Source organism: Dreissena polymorpha, chromosome 6, assembly GCF_020536995.1.
Source record: "Dreissena polymorpha isolate Duluth1 chromosome 6, UMN_Dpol_1.0, whole genome shotgun sequence".
In the NCBI taxonomy this organism is placed as follows: domain Eukaryota; kingdom Metazoa; phylum Mollusca; class Bivalvia; order Myida; family Dreissenidae; genus Dreissena; species Dreissena polymorpha.
The window spans coordinates 4476322-4494450 of record NC_068360.1 but is presented as its reverse complement, the minus strand read 5'-3'; the positions used below and the strand labels follow the sequence as shown (position 1 = coordinate 4494450).

Genomic DNA, 18129 nt, shown 5'->3' with positions numbered 1-18129 from the left:
ATTCCGTCTTTAACTTTGGACGAGGCATCACGTGCATTCATAATTCGCTTAGTTTCCGCAGTTTTAATTTTTTTTGCCTCTGTAATAAATTTCAGCTTTGCGTCTTCAAATAGTTGTATGGTACGATCTCTCATTTTATCCACTTCTGAAGATATCTTTGCAATAGACTCATTTAAACCAGTTTCCGACTGCTCACAATCCGCTTGAATAGACTCAGCATCAGATTGCAATTTTATTAACGATTGTTCTAATGCTTGAAGCTCAGTTCGTGTTTGTCTTGATACTTTGGCTATTTCATCCACTTGGTCACATTTCCTGTGAATGAGAACGCATGAACTGCAACACTGTTTATAATGATCCTGGCAGAAAAACTCTATGTCTCGTCCATGCTCGTGACACTTGTCCATTCCTTTAATGTCGATTATAACGGGCGCAGATTTAGTGTCCTGCCCATTGAAAATGTTATGCTGACCTGGTTTATACACAGTATGTGGATTTTTGCAAGTATCACACAAGAATTCATCACAATCCTTGCAGAAAACCGTACCAGTTTTTGATACGTTGGTTTTCATACAAGGCTCACATGTTTGTGTCGCAGTACTTTCTCCAATAAAGTCGCCTGCATTGTCTTTGTTTGAATCCCGAAATATTCTAGAAGTTATTGTGAAATTGTGTTAAAACCGTGTTATACCTTCGATTTAAAAAACCACGGTTTGCACGTTTAATAAATGGGCCGTGTCGCGGCAAAACCTGTATTCGTGACAAAATTTGACATTTTTTGTTTTCTATGGATTAATAAAGACTGTTCTGTGCTTGTTATTATGATACCAAATTTATAGATATAGCCCCATTACTTACAGAGAAATTTTTATTTTAGTAACAGCACTGCAGAGGTGTTTTGACGTTAACAACGTTAACAACGTTTTCAAGTAAACCGCATTCAGATGTATGTTACATCAAAATCCACACTTATAAACAAGACATGATTTAACATTTAAGAACACATTTATTTTGTTAAAAATATATTATCAGGTATCTATTTGGTCTAAAAATAGTTGTGATTAACATTAAACTGTAAACTAACATACGTTGCTTAGCAACAAAGTCCACTTATATCTACATCGACCAGCAAACCATACAGTTTAAATCATTTTTTTCTAAACTAATCTCACATATTTTCACAACATATCATTTAGTTTTTCATAGGAATGCACGCATCAAAACAAACATTATCAATTACACCATTAATACATAAACCAACAATATCCAATAATAAAAATAATAAAATAATTTCATTGTGTTGAAATGTTAGATTTTTATTTCCCAAAAGTGCTGTTTCTAAAAATTAAGAGTCGAGTAATCTTTAATAATTTTTATAATTATTCTTAGCATGTTCACAATTTATTTATCGTACAGCTTATATTGTATGCATAATTCTTCGTTTGCCATGAATTCTATAGAAACGAGCAGAAGTGAATACAAATATTTCATTTGATATGAAAAAGTGTTATTTAAATGTGTTATAAATAAACCAATGTATTCAAACAGACATTGAAGGATATTCAAAAAGTACTGAAGAATAAGTTTCAAGTTATTTGTCATTCGCCTGTAAATATTGACATTATAATGTGTGTAATATTTCGCCGTAGATGCGATAGATGCGACGACATAACTATAGTGATGTTTCTGGGCATGGGCAAGTAGCATCCTTGTAAGCATCGCTGAGATATGGCCTGACAACTTTGTACAAGTACTCCTGTCTGTTTCGGCTGAGTCCTTTGGCCTCTACAATCTGCGGTTGTTGGTATGGAATATGGACGCCATCCATAGTCACTGTAACCTTGACCTCTGGACATCCGACTCTCGTGCGCATTGTGACCACACCTGGCTCTTCCGTCGTCATGCGGAAGTACTGATATTGTCTGAAAATAAAAATAAATACTATTTTGGCAAACATTTTAATACGTTTGTATATGACACAAAATTATGATGCATTTGCGAATAATATTCATTTGCATTGGTAACTATAATTGAAGACAATGTGCATGGTTATATCCGAGTTTTGTTTTTCTTTTCGCTTTGTATTGCACTTTAGGAATTTTACACTTTTCGTTAAACATCAGTATAAAACCGTTATACAGAAAAAAAATATTAACAATTCTACTCAGTGGTGTGAACATTTTCAACCAATTATCATAGGCCTACGTTAGTAAATACCTTATCGCTGGTACAGGACAAAACAGTCGGGACAAAAACCCTTTCCAATCCCGCCAGTTCCATGCCGGATACCTCACTGCTTCATTGGATGCTGAGGACATATTCACCATCTGGGTCAATGAGTCCATTGTCTCAATGTTCGACCTCCTGAATTTCAATGATCAGATTGCTAGTATTGTCAGGAGAAGAAATGTAAACTCGATCTTATTCTACATGCTAAATAAATAAAACACTCCATGCAAGGAAAATTTACCTTTTTTTTAAAATTCTTACACATACAACAAAGGCGGCGTTTAGGTACCTGTAAAGTTTCTTTAAATGCCCAAATCCACTGTCAACCAGACACCTGGCATGTCCTGGTATTTGCATGTGGTATTCTATCACGACATGTCTACCGGTCATCACACGCCATGTGAAATAGCCAATGAGGTAGCGGTTCTTGTTCTGACCTGTAAAATATTGCAGACCATATATTTACATTCTAAAAAAACATACTAAAACGTTTCTATATTTTTTTCTTGGTTATTAAGGTAACGTTACACATTTTGTTACGCCTACATTAAAAGAAAAATCAAACAATTATTACCATATAATATATAGTCATAGATATAAATAATGTTTAATTGTTATGAACTCAATATTTACTCATATGTTTGAAATATGTATTCAAATATAACTAAATGAATCATATGATTGATTACCACTGGATAATTTTACAAAATAATACCTGGACAATTATCCGCATGGATGGAGCATGTCGATTCACCACGCCCGTGGGTGTCTAGCACCATATCCAGCATCGAGATGACAGCATTGGGTCCGTGTGTTTGGGTACCATCTATGCCCATAGTTTCACTTTCATCAATCAAACAATTGAGCTGTTTAGGCAGTCCATCTATCCGTACACCAAAAATCTGTACTTTGCGAAGGGACATGAAATAAATTGGCCCCATTTGCCGCGAGAAGTGAGGAATGGATACATTTTGACTAAAATCAAAAGTATAGTGGTTTGTTCTTTTATCAGAACTTAATATGCATGTTTCCTTGGCACGCTTTACACAGTCATTATAAAGTTCTCTTTCTTTTTGGGCATTTATCACATGTTGTTTGAAGTTTTCGGCAGCCTCTAACTTTTCACTCTCTTCTATTGCCTTCATAATGTTCTTTCTATGGCCTTCACATGTTGCGCATACATCATCCCTAGGCGAAGCTATTCTAATGTGACACAGACAGCTTTTCCAAATTTCACAGAAAGCAGTTCGCTGCAAAGATCTAACCCCAGCCTCGCGACAACTTTCTATATACTCTTTATGAATGGTTAGTTTTGTTTTGCCACTGTCAAGATAAATTGGAGGAGTATTGTCGCTTCCTCTGGGAGCTGCTGGTTGGGGGATACCATACGTGTCCGCATAATTTTGCAAAAATTCAACCACGCGTTTTACATCATCATAAATGACGGCTTGTGGTGGTTTCTTTCCTACGTTTCCATGCTTTCTTGGCAATGGACCATTCTGCTTATAATGGTCTACAAGATTTTCTAAAGCTGATCTACCAATGTCATTAACCAGCATAAACGTTTTCTTGGAAACTGGCTTTTGGAATGCATTGTATGAAACCATCGAACGTTTCCTTGGCTTCCCTCGTTTTGTAGTCAGGCCATTTCCACACTTAAGATTACTCATGACAATAATATCCTTCTCTTCCTTTGTCAATTCTCTCATGTTCAATATATGATGGTATACCTGGCCAATTTCAAAATTAACAGTACACTTACTCTTGCAACCACATCCGATCTCGAGAAACTGCCTGACAGTTGCATAGTCAGCGTCCATGTCACCACTGGCGCATGCACCACTGACAATGTATGTATCGTCCACATCACTTTCATACTCATCACTGTTGTTACATGCAATGTCATGTTGGTGAATGAAATTTCTGGCTCTACAATCAACACTATTTGCTGCTTAACTGTTTTCGTCCTCACTAAATGAATGATCATTTGGGGAATTTATATAAGTCCCATCATCGGAATTTGAGCTCACCTGAGATGCCGATGGAGTTCGCCCAAAGTGGTCGGACAATAAATTGTCCAGTTCCTGGAAACGTATATAGTCTATGCCAATTATTCAAACATTAAATTATCGATACGTGTTTCTATACGCGAAATTACAGAAATTTGTTTTTGCACTCCTTAAATAAAAGTAGACAATGTAGATCTATATGTGCGATATGCAAGCTATTTCCTACCGAAACAAGGATAATAAGTGACAAAAATCTTTCTAACTTCTATGCAATATTCTTTCCTGCATATTAATCTATTTAAATCTATTAAGAAGTTGGATACATAATAATTTAGAGACTATGGTCGAGTTTATAATAAAAATCGAAAAAAAAAACTAACAAATATCAAATACTATTTTGCTTTGAATTATAAAAACTGTTTAGCCTTCAGGATCGGCACAACAAATTAGAATCGATCGGGTTCAATATTGGAAAAAAAAATTGTAGTAACCCCATGGTTCCAATAAAAGGTTGGGATAAACTCTTACAACGATTCATGTACAAATAAAAATAACAATTTTTAGTTTGATAAGTTATACCGTAAATAAATTTTCGTTCACTGAATATCTTAACAACGTTTAAACTGGTGGTTAATTTGTAAACACGTCTAGTTCGCTATATTCTATTAAATATTTAGATCAAACCAATTTTGCAAAATAGCCAATTATAATAAAATATACTACTTACTTCTATTTCATTATCCATATCACATCATTTCATATTTAACACAAATATAAAACTGTCCAAAACAGCTACACAGAACCACATGTTGCAGTGATGACGAAATCGCGCAAATTAAATAAAATGTGGACGTCACTTTACAGAGAATTTACCAACGACATAACTGATGTCACGAATACAGGTTTTGCCGCGACACGGCCCAAATACATCCAATAATTTTCACTTTTAAAAATGAAATCGTCGACCAAGTTATGTTCTTTCTTTCTTATTATGCTACTTCAAATGTATGCACACCAACTGATATCTAAATAAAACAATACAACATAAGCACTGTCCCACTTTCTACTTCCGACTTTACCATTACTTACTAAGTTAGTTATCTCCTTTCCTGGAGTAACTAAGTTTTGGGAACGACAAAACATATATGCATTAAATATATGCATATGCCGTGTGTGGTATATTTTTATCGCTCCAGCAGACTTTTTAGTTGGGTTGTGGGGGTAGCGCCAGATTTCTAGAATCGAGACGACCCTAAATAAAGTTAAGTTTCCGATGTGAATCACCTTGTAATAAACACCTCGGTTGAATGTCTTCATTGCAAGCGTCGGACGAGTAACTTAAGCTTGAACGTGAGATCGAAACTGCTAGATACCCATGAGTGCTGACAACAGGGTGTTACCATGGACTAGCTCACGACAGGACTAGACCAGGACCATTTATGGTTATTTATGTTGCTAGTAACATATTAAGTTACTGACGCTCTAAAAAACAAGACATTGTGCCTTGGTGTTATTTACAAAGCAATTTTTTTACTTAAGTCTTTTATCCTTACCGGAACATGTAAGACCACTCCCGAAAGCTCCTCCTAGAAAGGGTAAAATCGGACCAAGAAAGCGAAAACCGTCATACTAACTGATACGCCAGAGAAAAATGCAATCGAGGATGCCCTTCGTAAACGAGAACAGAGAAAGAACAAACCCACATCAAAAAGACCCGATAAAACAAAATCCGTAACGAAGGCTAAACAGAAGAAAAAGAAACCAACTAAAAGGAAATATGATGACATTGATTCATCTGATGAAGAAGACTGCTATTGTCTTATATGTGTAGAGCCATACTCAAACAGTAGATCGAGAGAGAAATGGATCCAGTGTGTAGCCTGTAAATATTGGGCACACGAAGAGTGCACAGCTGTATCACAGAGACACGTTTTTGTTTGTCAAAACTGTGAATCAGATGACAATTCTGACGACGATTAGTTTAAGTGTTTGTTGTGAAAATCTGCGTGGTTTAATCATGACATTAAACCGTTTCAAACACAACTTTTGTATTTCAACGTTTTGGGTTTGAACAGTTCGAATTTTATTTCCTGTATTTATCTTATACCGGTTATAAGACTGTCTTCATAATGCCTTTTGTGAAGTATACATTGTTATTTATATCATATTACTGTACGTTTGATACAAATATGTGTACTTCCTTTCATATTGATCAGTTGAATTTTTAAATCGTGAATATCGCCTCGATTAATTGGTTTAGTTTACTGCTTAAAGAAAATTATAGATCTATTGTTCAGGTGATGATTCAAACATAATTGTAAAGAACAAAGTTGATGCCTCTTATGTTTATATATTAAATTTTAATGCTTTTGTATTAGTATTAAATGTTTTTGACTCATTTCAAACACGAATTCCATGAGACTGGACCTACATAGAACATGTTCATCACGCTGTAACACATTACCCCGGGGATGTGTAACACTTTGCCCCGAAGTCCGGGGCAAAGTGTTACATTTACTTATGATTTATTAAACAATATTGGCAATAAAAGCGACATTTTATCGTGTTGGTACATACACTACTTGTTAAATTTGATATGATAGTTCATGATAAACACGTTGCTAGCACTGCATACGAGTTCATATAGTATTAATCGAAAAAAGTTTTTAAATTGTACCACTTTGCCCCGGTCTCCCCTATATTATGTTAATGCGTACACTATTGGTTGCGTATTGGTATACAAGTAAATATCTTAATAAAAACATAATTATCGCTAACACGCCATTTCAAACGGCGGCCTTGTTTCGTTCAGTGGTGTACGGCCAAAATAATTTCATAGAATCATAACATACTTTCCAATAAAATCACATCATTATACCTGGAAACATAAACCATTAATTAATTTAGCAAACACAACATCCTGCTTATCATTGACTTACGTTTAATCAAAGCTTATATTTAAAAGTTAGTTTTAAAGTTATTTTAATTTTCCGTATTGAATTTGCATTTTTGAATGTAGAGATACCAGATACGCGATTAGCATTTAGCATAAAGCGGTTTGCTATTATAACAGACGATATATGTTTTAACGGACATGTGACTAAAAACCAATAAACTTATAAGTATTTCAAAGCACGAATACATAATATGGAGCTGGTTTTAAATTGCAATACAAGAATAAATAAATAGAAATTACAATATCAAATTAGTTAAATCTTAATAAATTTTTTGAACCATTCCCTCCATGGTTCCGTTTTCATACTGCTCCTTTTTCTCTGGGCTACGTAAAAATAGCATAATTTAAATTCGACAAATGAAAAGTAATTGTTAAAGAAAATACCTGTCTTGTTGCCATCATAATTCAGTTTTATGAAATTTCTTCCCATCTCAAGGATTGAAGTAACCTCTGTTGGAAAAGATACTGTAACTGTTGATACACATGTGATATTTATTTGATCGTTTATGTTTAATTCCATTGTTTTCCGGTTATTCTTCATTTGTTCCGAATAAATATACTGCTGCTTGGGCGTTCCACGTTCTAAAACGATACAACACATCTGCAAGACTTTATTTACCTCTTCCTTTAGTTTCAGCGAGGTGTCACGTTTATTACCAATTCGTTTAATCTCTGAAGTTTTAAAGTCGTTTGCCTCAGTTATCAATTTCTGCTTTGCTTTCTCAAACAGTTGCATGATACGATCCCTCATCTTATCCACCTCTGAAGAAATCTTTGCAATCGACTCATTTAAACCAGTTTCCGAACGCTTACAATCCGCTATAATTTCCTCAGCCTCGGATTGCAATTGAATCAACGATTGTTTCAATGCTTGCAGTTCGGATCCTTTTCGTCCGGATACTTTGGCTATTTCATCAACCTGGTTACATTTTCTGTGAACGCATGAACTGCAACAAAGCTAATTATGATCATGGCAGAAAAACTCTATTTCTCTGCCATGCTCATGACACTTGTCAATTCCTTTCATGTCGATCATTAATTTCTTGTCCTGAAAGTTGATTATGTCATGCTTACCCGATTTATATACTGTAAGTGGATTTTTGCAGGCATCACACAAATATTCATCACAATCAATGCAGAACACCGTAGCAGTTTTTGATACGTTGGTTTTCATACAAGGCTCACATGATTGTGTCACAGCACTTTCTCCAATAAAGTCGCCTGCATTGTTTCTGTTGGAATCCTGAAGTCGTCTAGACGCCATTTTAAAATGTTTTTAAACAGTTTTCTACTTTCGATTTGAAAATCACTGCTTCTTAGTTTGATAAGTACTTCCAATATCTTTTACATTAAAAATTAAAGTTAGAGTAAAATATATTTTCTTGCTGTATTATTATGACAAATTGTACATATTAACACCAACTGATATTAAAATAAAACACTATAGCTGTACGTTGAATCGCAAATTCAATACAGGTATCTGTTTTGTTATCTCTTATGTTTACGTTGTTAGGGAAATATGATACTTAGTTGACCAACTCCGACATAAAGTCGTGAGATTTATAACTACCGACTGAACCTTTTCGTTTAGATGGTAGATAGCGTCAGCAGAACGTGTTATCGTTCGTTATGTATCGGTATTCTACAAATAATTTTAGCGAAATAATGATTGTTCATAGTCAACAAGGAGTTGGTTTGTCGATCGTGATAAATCGTTTTTCTTCGGTACGGGATATAAACACAGGTCTGAGTAATGATATCCGTGCATCATTACCGCTCCTTTAAACACTGAAACGATATAAGAATGTACACTTGTTTGCACCCCAACCGCCATAGTCCCTTCTCACTAGTCTATGTTGGTTAACAAAGAAATTCAATGGATTCGTCTAATTTTTAACTACTGTCGTTCGCATGGTTCCACTTTCAACCCTGACCTTTTGAGTAATATCCTGGACATGTTGTCACCCCATATTTTGTATTTACCAGGTATAATCGAACTTTGATGTTATATAACTCTTTAAATCAATTTTCAAGTTCAAATCTCAATAACTTCTAGCTTAACTACGGACAAATTCATTACAATGTGTTATCATCAAAAAATAAACGTAAAGGGGCCTTTTCACGTTTGGTATATTGACATTTTTTTTTTCAGATTCGCACATTTTCGTTTTAGTTATTATATTGTTGAGGATATGTAGTAATACGGAACATTTACCATGCTCTAAAATATCCATTTTATTCATCTTTTGACGATTTAAAAACCTGAAAATTATAAAGCGTTGCAACGCGAAACGATTGAATAATTTGGAGAGTTTTGTTGTTGTCTTTATATTTTGTGACACTACAAAGATTGCTTATACAAAGTATAAAATACATCATTCATTGTATAAGCACGTTTTGGCGAAAGGTCTAAGCATTAGAATTTTACTCCAGGGGCCAGTGGTTCGAGCCCAGTTGAGGGTTACTTTTTTCTTTAATCTTGTTTTTGTTTTTACAGGAGCTTTTTAGATCCAACGTTTACATTTATCAATATAAAGTATTTAACGACAAACCTCAATTCATGACAAAATCTGTGAAAAGGTCCCTTTAAGTGTTTGATCATCTTATATAGTGGAAAGACAAACAGACAAATTATCATACTTCTGCCAAAAAGTGTGGCAGCTTAAATTCCTTTCTTGATGATCATCCGCACATAAAAGTTATTCAGCTGTAAGAGTTAAAGCAAGATTCACTCATAAATGAAAGGGGCTTTATTAAACAAGCTTCAAGCTAATATAATCTAGAGTGGAACAGTGACAGAGTCCATAATCATGCAAATATCGTTACCGTCCTTTAAATGAGATCACCTTAGGTTATTCCACTGTGAAGTTTGAGCAGTAGTTGAAAACATAAGCTTCAGGATTTAAGTCCATGTTCTTATATGCAGGCACATGGCAGGACAAGCGCGATGCTTGTTGCCTACAACTTCGTGGGGGCATAATAGTTATAATATTTAAAGGTAATTCAAGTTAAGTAAAGACAAGGGACAAAATTGTCACAAAACAAGGTTTTCAATGAGAAAAAAGTCAGATAAAGGGAGACAACTAAAACTGAACTGATTTAATCAGTTCAGTTTTAGTTGTCTCCCTTTAACTGATAATTGTTTATAATTAACCACATCTGTATCAAAATAAATATATTTTTAGTCGTGGTGACCTTGACCTTGGAATTATTGACGTAATTCTTTCGTGCCACACATCGTCCCATGATGGTGAACAATTGTGCCCAATGATTTTAAAATCTCACCATGAATGACATAGATCTGGCCCGAACAAGCTCATTTATGGCCATTTTTTACTTTTGAACTCAATGTGTGACCTTGACCTTGGAGATATCGACGTAATTCTTTCGCGCGACACACTGTCTAATGATGGTGAACAAATGTGCCAAATGATTTTAAAATCTGACAATGAACGACAAAGTTATGGCCCGGACAAGCTCATTTATAGCCATTTTTGACCTTTGAACTCAAATTGTAACCTTGACCTTGGAGATATCGACATAATTCTTTCGCGCGACATACCATCTAATGATGGTGAACAAATGTGCCAAATGATTTTAAAATCTCATAATGAACGACAAAGTAATGGCCCGGACAAGCTTTTCCGCCCGCCAGCCCGCCGTCCACATTCGCCAATCTAATAACCAGATTTTCCATCGGAAAACCTGGTTAAAAATGGGACAAATGTTTATTTTAATGAATGTATTGATTTGCACAGATTTTTCCATAGACAAAGAACAACATTAGTGTTGAAAATCTGCATATTAATAATGAAAAAGTAACCCCGAACATGAGCGCTATACAGTAAAATAAAGTTTACATTTCCATCTCAAAATATTTGTCAATTCTTGATAGATTAAAAATTATCACACTATTATTTTTATAGATAGATGCTGTTATTCATACCTCATGGTTTGCATTTACTACCCATAAATATATATACAAATCAAAATTATTTAATACACATCCAACACTGTTTAATTAAACAGTCCTGCTTTTTGGAGGAAACTTTTACAGTGAATATGACAGGAACTTGGTATGTACTGTGAGCAAAAATGAATGTAATTATCCAAGTTTGTACAACAATGAACAATTAAGTTTGAGATCCATATATACAATGATTGTGATAAAAATGTACATACGACAAAATCACACATAATTAATACATATATTTTAAACACTAAATAGATGGTTTATTCACAAATAGTGCTAATTCTTTCTTTGGACAACTTTATATAGATAGCACTAGACATGGTTGCATTGAGCCTCTATGTCTGTATGCTCAAGAGATGTTACCAATGAAACAAAATATTACATATCCTATACACATATATACAGAGAAACAAACATGATGTAATGAATCTGAAGTCAACACATGTTTTCAATTATCAAGTTATACAAACTGTCACCAATACAGATTGATGAATTAAGTGTTCAAGAAAATCAAAATAATCTATGAACTTTTTCTCTCTCTTTTTCAATATTTGATTCTTACAATAAGTAATTTATTGTTCACAAAAACAAATACTTGGTAGACCCGGCATTAAAAAAATGCAAAATTCAGCCCCCAAATGTGATCCACAATACAACTAAAATATAACACCGCATTGTAATTACAGTTTTAATACAACATATTTTTTATAGTCGTTGTCACATTGTCAGCTTAAAAGTCATACAAGATTTTAATGCAAAACATACATTCATAACAAATATTGCATACACTCTTCTTCCACTTACAAGGAAAATTTCTACTTAATATGTATGTACACACATATAGCTTACACAGCCAACACCATTAAGCTTTGTTTGGGCTTTTTGTACACAAATTGAGAATATATATCTATATATATATATATATATATATATATATATATATTTATACATACATATATATATATATATATATATATATATATATATATATATATATATATCAATTATCAACACACATTTTGCCAGTACTGACTTAAACGGGCAAAGTCATATGCAAGGTACATGAATGATTTCTGCCATTGTTAATTCAAGACATATGTCTGAATTGTAGCATTCACGTCCATGTATATGCCAAACAAACATGGCTTGTTTCTTTACAAAATATAACATCTAAGCCTAAACTGAATCACTATCATCTGCAGCACTGTATTTCGGGCTAGTAGGGGAATACTTCGGAGTTGTTGGAGTGTAAGCAGGGGACGAAGGACTGTACTGTGGACTTGATGGGCTGTATGACAGACTAGCGGGCGAATATTGCGGACTTGATGGAGAATAGCTTGGACTGGCAGGCGAGTACTGTGGGCTTGAGGCAGAATATGTCGGGGATGTCGGACTGTACTGTGGGGAGCTGGGAGAGTACTTGTGGGAGCCTCGGTCACTGGCCATGCCTGGGCTGTATGCAGGGGAGGAGGGTGAATACGCCGGGGATAAGGGGGGATATTGAGGGGAGCTTGGCGAGTAGCTGAAGTTTCCAGGGGAGTAGCTCGGGGATGTGGGTGAATATTTGGGGCTGGAGGGTGAATATGAGGGGCTTGTTGGCGAGTAGAAGGGGATTGTGGGCTGTATTTTGGTGAGGAGGGGAAGTATGAGGGTGAAGAGGGGCTGTAGTTCGGACTGGAGAGGGAGTAAGCAGGTGACGAAGGGGAGTAGCTAGGGCTGGAGGAGCTGTAGCTGGGCGAGCTGGGGATGTAATTGGGGCTAGTAGGGGAGTTACTGGGCGACGTAGGGGAATAGCTCGGGGAGTTGGGGGAGTAAGAGGGGCTGGTGGGGCTGTAGCTAGGCGACGTGGGGGAGTAGCTAGGGGATGTGGGAGAGTAGGAGGGTGAGGTTTGACTGTAACTCGGTGACGTGGGAGAATAACTGGGGCTGGTTGGGGAATAGCTGGGGCTTGTCGGACTGTAGCTCGGTGAAGTAGGGCTGTAACTGGGCGACGTTGGAGAGTAGCTAGGACTTGTTGGACTGTAGCTTGGGCTGGTTGGGGAATATGACGGACTGGTCGGGCTGTATGATGGACTCGAAGGACTGTATGATGGACTTGTAGGTGAATACGATGGTGATGTCGGACTGTAGTTAGGCGACGTCGGTGAATACCCAGGGCTCGTTGGACTGTAACTGGGGCTGGTGGGAGAGTACCCAGGACTCTGTGGAGTGCCTCCAGACATTGCAAGCGAGCTGGGAATGTACGAAGGCGAGGTGGAGCTGTAGCTTGGAGACATAGGACCTCTCGGGCTTGGAATATATGGGCTGGAGGGCGAGCTGGGTGAGCCAGGCTGTGTTGACCAGGCAGGACTGTAGCCAGGACTGTAGCCGCTCTCGCTTAAAGACGGGGAAAATCCAGCTGTCACTGGGGTCATACCGCTTCCCACCCCTGGGGACCAGGCGTTTGCGTACCCGGAAGTAGCTCCCTGGTTCCAGGGGGTCATCTGCGGGGACATTCCCTGAGCAGAGCTGCCGGCTACACCCATTATCATGCCTAGACCTGGAAATGTAATTATTGTCTGTTTCACATCAACTTTTCATATTGTATGTTGATACAAAATGATGACCAATATGCAAGAGTTCTGACAAATTTATTTTTACCAATACATTGTTCCGAGATAATGTTTTTTTAATCATGTTAATAATAATTAACTTTATTTGCAAAATAAAACAAATAAACAGGAAATCTTGAGCAATTCCTCATTTTATCATAATTAATTAAATAATGTCGTCAGCTATAAACTTGTAAAATCCTGTTGGTGTTTGGTAAAGAGTTAATAATCTCTGGTTCCTTCTAAGAGCCTTTCACACATTTATAACAAATACAGTAGTAGCATCTTTCTTTGTAAAGAATCATCTCAAACAAGGGCTGTTTGTAAAACATGCATGCCCCCCCCCATATGGGCTGTCAGTTGTAGTGGCAGCCATTGAGTGAATACGTTTGATTGGCACTGTGACCTTGACCTTTGACCTAGTGACCTGAAAATCAATAGGGGTCCATCTGTGAGTCATGATTAATGTACCAATGAAGTTTCATGATCCTAGGCGTACGCTTTCTTTAGTTATCATCTGGAAACTATTTTACTGTGTGAAGTCACCGTGACCTTGACCTTTGACCTAGTGACCTGAAAGTCAATAGGGGTCATCTGCGAGTCATGATAAATGTACCTATGAAGTTTCATGATCCTAGGCATAAGCGTTCTTGAGTTATAATCCGGAAACCATTTTTTAAGTTGAGTCACCGTGACCTTTGACCTAGTTACCTGAAAATCAATAGGGGTAAACTGCGAGTCATGATCCATGTTTCATGATCCTAGGAATAAGCGTTCTTGAGTTATCATCCAGAAAACATTTTTCTATTTCGGGTCACAGTGACCATGACCTTTCACCTGAGAATCAATAAGGGTCATCTGCGAATCATGATCAATGCAACTATGAAGTTTCATGATCCTAGGCATAAAACGTTCTTGAGTTATCATCCGGAAACCATTTTACTATTTCCGGTCACCGTGACCTTGACCTTTGACCTGAAAATCAATAGGGTCATCTGCGAGTCATGATCAATGTACCTATGAAGTTTCATGATCCTAGGCATAAGCGTTCTTGAGTTATCATCCGGAAAACATTTTACTATTTCGGGTCACCGTGACCTTGACCTTTGACCTAGTGACTTCAAAATCAGCAGGGGTAATCTGCGAGTAATGATCAATGTACCTTTGAAGTGTCATGATCTTAGGCCTAAGCGTTCTTGAGTTATCATCCAGAAACCATCTGGTGGACGGACATACGGATTACGGACGGACCGACATGTGCAAAACAATAAACACCCTCTTCTTCGAAGAGGGGCATACATAATTAACAACCCACACATCCCTTAGACCAACAGGCCTGAGAATATTATGATAATCTAAAGATTATTTCTTATATTTATAAATGTATTTAATTAAGTAGTACATATGACTTCTAAGATCAATTCATAACTTATATTAAGAAAATTATAAAATGATCAGAAATTTATATGGATCGTTGAGCAATTGACAATCATATCTCCACAATTCATGAGTCACAATTCACAAATGGAACAATGAATCATTAGTTATTAAAAAGCAGCATATACCATAGTTAAGAACATTGCACTTCATTAATTCCAACACCTTCTCTTGGATACAAAGTTGGAGTTTACATTGCAGTATCATATATTGACTTTTATGGAAATAATTATGTTCATGGAAGTTGTGTTTTAAAATCAATAAGATATTATTAAACTGGTTTAAACACTACAAAAAAGACATTAAATAAACATGTCATTCGATTTTTTTTATCCGGATATATGTTCACTTTCGACATATTTAAATAAATCCCAACTTTCTTCAGTTTATAAGAAAAACATTCAGAACACATGTTCTTACTTCAATTCCTTTGTAAGCAGTCACCATCTGATCTAAAATGGCACTAAATGACAGGGTTTCATCTCATGTTTACAAGATGTTGTTGTTGTTGTTGGTCACAGCCACACGACCGCAGTAATCTCCCCTGATAAACGTCATATGCTCAGTTTTGTGACCTCCCGGGACAGGGTCAAATTTGAGCCCTGGGGAATAATTTGAACAAATTTGGTAGAGAACTATTAGATATCACAACATACCAAATTTAGTAGCCCTAGGCTCTATAATTAAGAACAAGGAGATTTTTGAAGTTTGCACAAAATAGGCCTTATTTAAGCATATGTTCATTTGTGTGACCCCTGGGGCAAGGTCAAATTTGTTCCCAGGGGCATAATTTGAAAAAAACTAAGTAGAGAACTATTAGATGTCACTACCTACCAAATTTGATAGAAATAGGCCCAATGAGAGAGATATCAGCCTAGTAACTCCTTTTTACCTGGGCATGTTACTTAACCTTGATCTTTCCAATCAGCCAATCAAAAGCCTCGTTGGACGGCCTGAACTCCTAAATTACACAATTGGAGCAGAACGTTGACCTGATTAGCACCTTTATCAGGATGATGGCGTTCTTGTTGGCCTGGATAGAGAGATGATCGTTTCCAGGCATGGCAGTCAGTCTCTTACACAGTTGCCTCACATCTGTGGATGTTAAATTGGGTTGAAAGCCAAATGCGATTTTGGCAATCGGTAACGATCAAGTAGCTTTAATATACAGCTACAAACTAAGTGTATACAGTAAAGACTGTGATTTATGAATTGCTGTTAAAAAATTGCTAGTTTTTTTGTGACGACAGAATTTAAAAAAAAAACGAGAGACATCTAATCTGGCCATTATGTATGAACTATTTCATTTGCAAAACAAGTATGCTGTCCCTCAGTTCTACATCATTATACATTGATAATCCTGACAATAAAAATTTATTTGACACATTACATTATTTTGATAACCTATTTAAATCAGGTTATGCAAGAATCTACAGCTTTAGTTGCAGCGATTTTTTTCATTCTTTATAAAGTACCAGTAAGCGGCACTTCCCCAATCAGAAAAAAACTGCAAATTTTATTTCCTAATTGCTGTCAAACAAATTCCCAATTGAAGGTTTCTAAAAAAACAAGGGCTGTTTGTAAAACATGCATGCCCCCCATATGGGCTCTCAGTTGTAGTGACAGCCATTTTGTAAATATGTTTTTTGTCACTGTGACCTTGACCTTTGACCTGGTGACCTGAAAATCAAAAGGGGTCATCTGCAAGTCATGATCAATGTACTTATGAAGTTTCATGATCCTAGCCATAAGCTTTCTTGAGTTATCATCGGGAAACCATTTTACTAATTTGGGTCACTGTGACCGTGACCTTTGATCTAGTGACCTGAAAATCAATAGGGGTCATCTGCCAGTCATGATCAATGCACCTATCAAGTTTCATGATCCTAGGCATAAGCGTTCTTGAGTTATCATCCGGAAACCATTTTACTATTTCGGGTCACCGTGACCTTGACCTTTGACCGAGTGACCTCAAAATCAATAGGGGTCATCTGCGAGTCATGATCAATCTACCTATCAAGTTTCATGATTCTAGGCATAAGCATTCTTGAGTTATCATCCAGAAACCATTTTACTATTTTGGGTCACCGTGACCTTGACATTTGACCTGAAAATCAATAGGGGTCATCTGCCAGTCATGATCAATGTACCTATGAAGTTTCATGATCCTAGGCATAAGCGTTATTGAGTTATCATCCGGAAACCATTTTACTATTTCGGGTGATATTCGGGTGATATTATCATCGGCGCTATGATCTTTTCATCAGCGTTTTTATATTGCCATTTGCATAGTGATATTGGCATCAGCGTTCTGATATTGTCATCAGCGTTATGTAATTTTCATCAGCGCTGTGATATTGTAATAAGCGCATTATAGCTGTGAAATTGTAATTATCAGGACAGTGGTACTGTCTTTAACGATATGATTGTGTCATTAGCGTTGTGTTATTATCATCGGCGCTTTATTATTGACATCAGCGCTGTGATATTGTCATAAGCGACATGATAGTACAGAACAGAATATTCTATTTTAGCTTAAGCATACAGCTCATCGCCATAAAAATACATATGCAATAACAGCATGCGTGACAATTATATACAAAACATACATCATTTTGAGGAAAGATCAATTTAACAAAGGAATGACATACAACATGTTTTAGTGAGAATGTCACGTGGATGGGTTAATACAAAGTGATCGTTTAATGTGAACACGAAATTTAATAATTGTTACTAATATAACATTATTCTAAGCTTATTGTCTTTGTGGAAGATATATCATTTATACTACACATATAGCACGTCTTCTCGTAACTTAAAGCATTTTAAACAAAAAATGGCATGTTTTCTGAACACTATTTTGTTTGAACAATTAAGTAGTTCGATAAACTTGAACATACTAGGTCGTGATCTGTAATACTTTGGAATTAATGT

General features: G+C 36.2%; 2 protein-coding genes across 4 annotated transcripts in view; both read right to left on the bottom strand.

Annotated features, from left to right (window-relative positions):
* Positions 1-986: 986 nt before the first annotated feature.
* LOC127833772 (uncharacterized) lies at positions 987-5035 on the bottom strand. Of its 3 annotated transcripts, none has more exons than XM_052359200.1 (5): positions 4966-5035; positions 2945-3432; positions 2519-2666; positions 2218-2364; positions 987-1922 (listed from the first exon to the last, which is right to left on the bottom strand). In XM_052359200.1, exons 2-5 carry the CDS (start codon positions 3372-3374, stop codon positions 1673-1675), a joined length of 975 nt encoding a protein of 324 aa, XP_052215160.1. In that variant the 5' UTR covers positions 3375-3432; positions 4966-5035; the 3' UTR covers positions 987-1672. The 3 variants fall into 3 exon arrangements, with proteins under 3 accessions (XP_052215160.1, XP_052215159.1, XP_052215157.1); XM_052359199.1 differs by having other exon boundaries at positions 2945-3450; positions 4966-5034; XM_052359197.1 differs by lacking the exon at positions 4966-5035 and having other exon boundaries at positions 2945-3700.
* Positions 5036-7110: 2075 nt separating this feature from the next.
* Positions 7111-18129, bottom strand: part of LOC127834147 (mediator of DNA damage checkpoint protein 1-like) — a 29566-nt gene continuing 18547 nt past the window's right edge. Inside the window, exons 3-5 of the mRNA XM_052359781.1 lie at positions 12588-13706; positions 7814-7956; positions 7111-7116 (exon numbers count right to left, since the gene is read on the bottom strand). Of these exons, the coding sequence (XP_052215741.1) occupies positions 7111-7116; positions 7814-7956; positions 12588-13706 (1268 nt within the window). The remainder of the gene's footprint in view (positions 7117-7813; positions 7957-12587; positions 13707-18129) is intronic.

Excerpts from the sequence above, each read along its gene's own strand:
- LOC127833772 (XM_052359200.1), bottom strand. The coding sequence starts at position 3,374 with ATGAAGGCAATAGAAGAGAGTGAAAAGTTAGAGGCTGCCGAAAACTTC. Across the intron at positions 2,667-2,944 it reads CCATGCGGATAATTGTCCAG|GTCAGAACAAGAACCGCTAC; the intron begins GTATTATTTTGT and ends AATATTTTACAG. Across the intron at positions 1,923-2,217 it reads TGTCCTGTACCAGCGATAAG|ACAATATCAGTACTTCCGCA; the intron begins GTATTTACTAAC and ends TTTTATTTTCAG.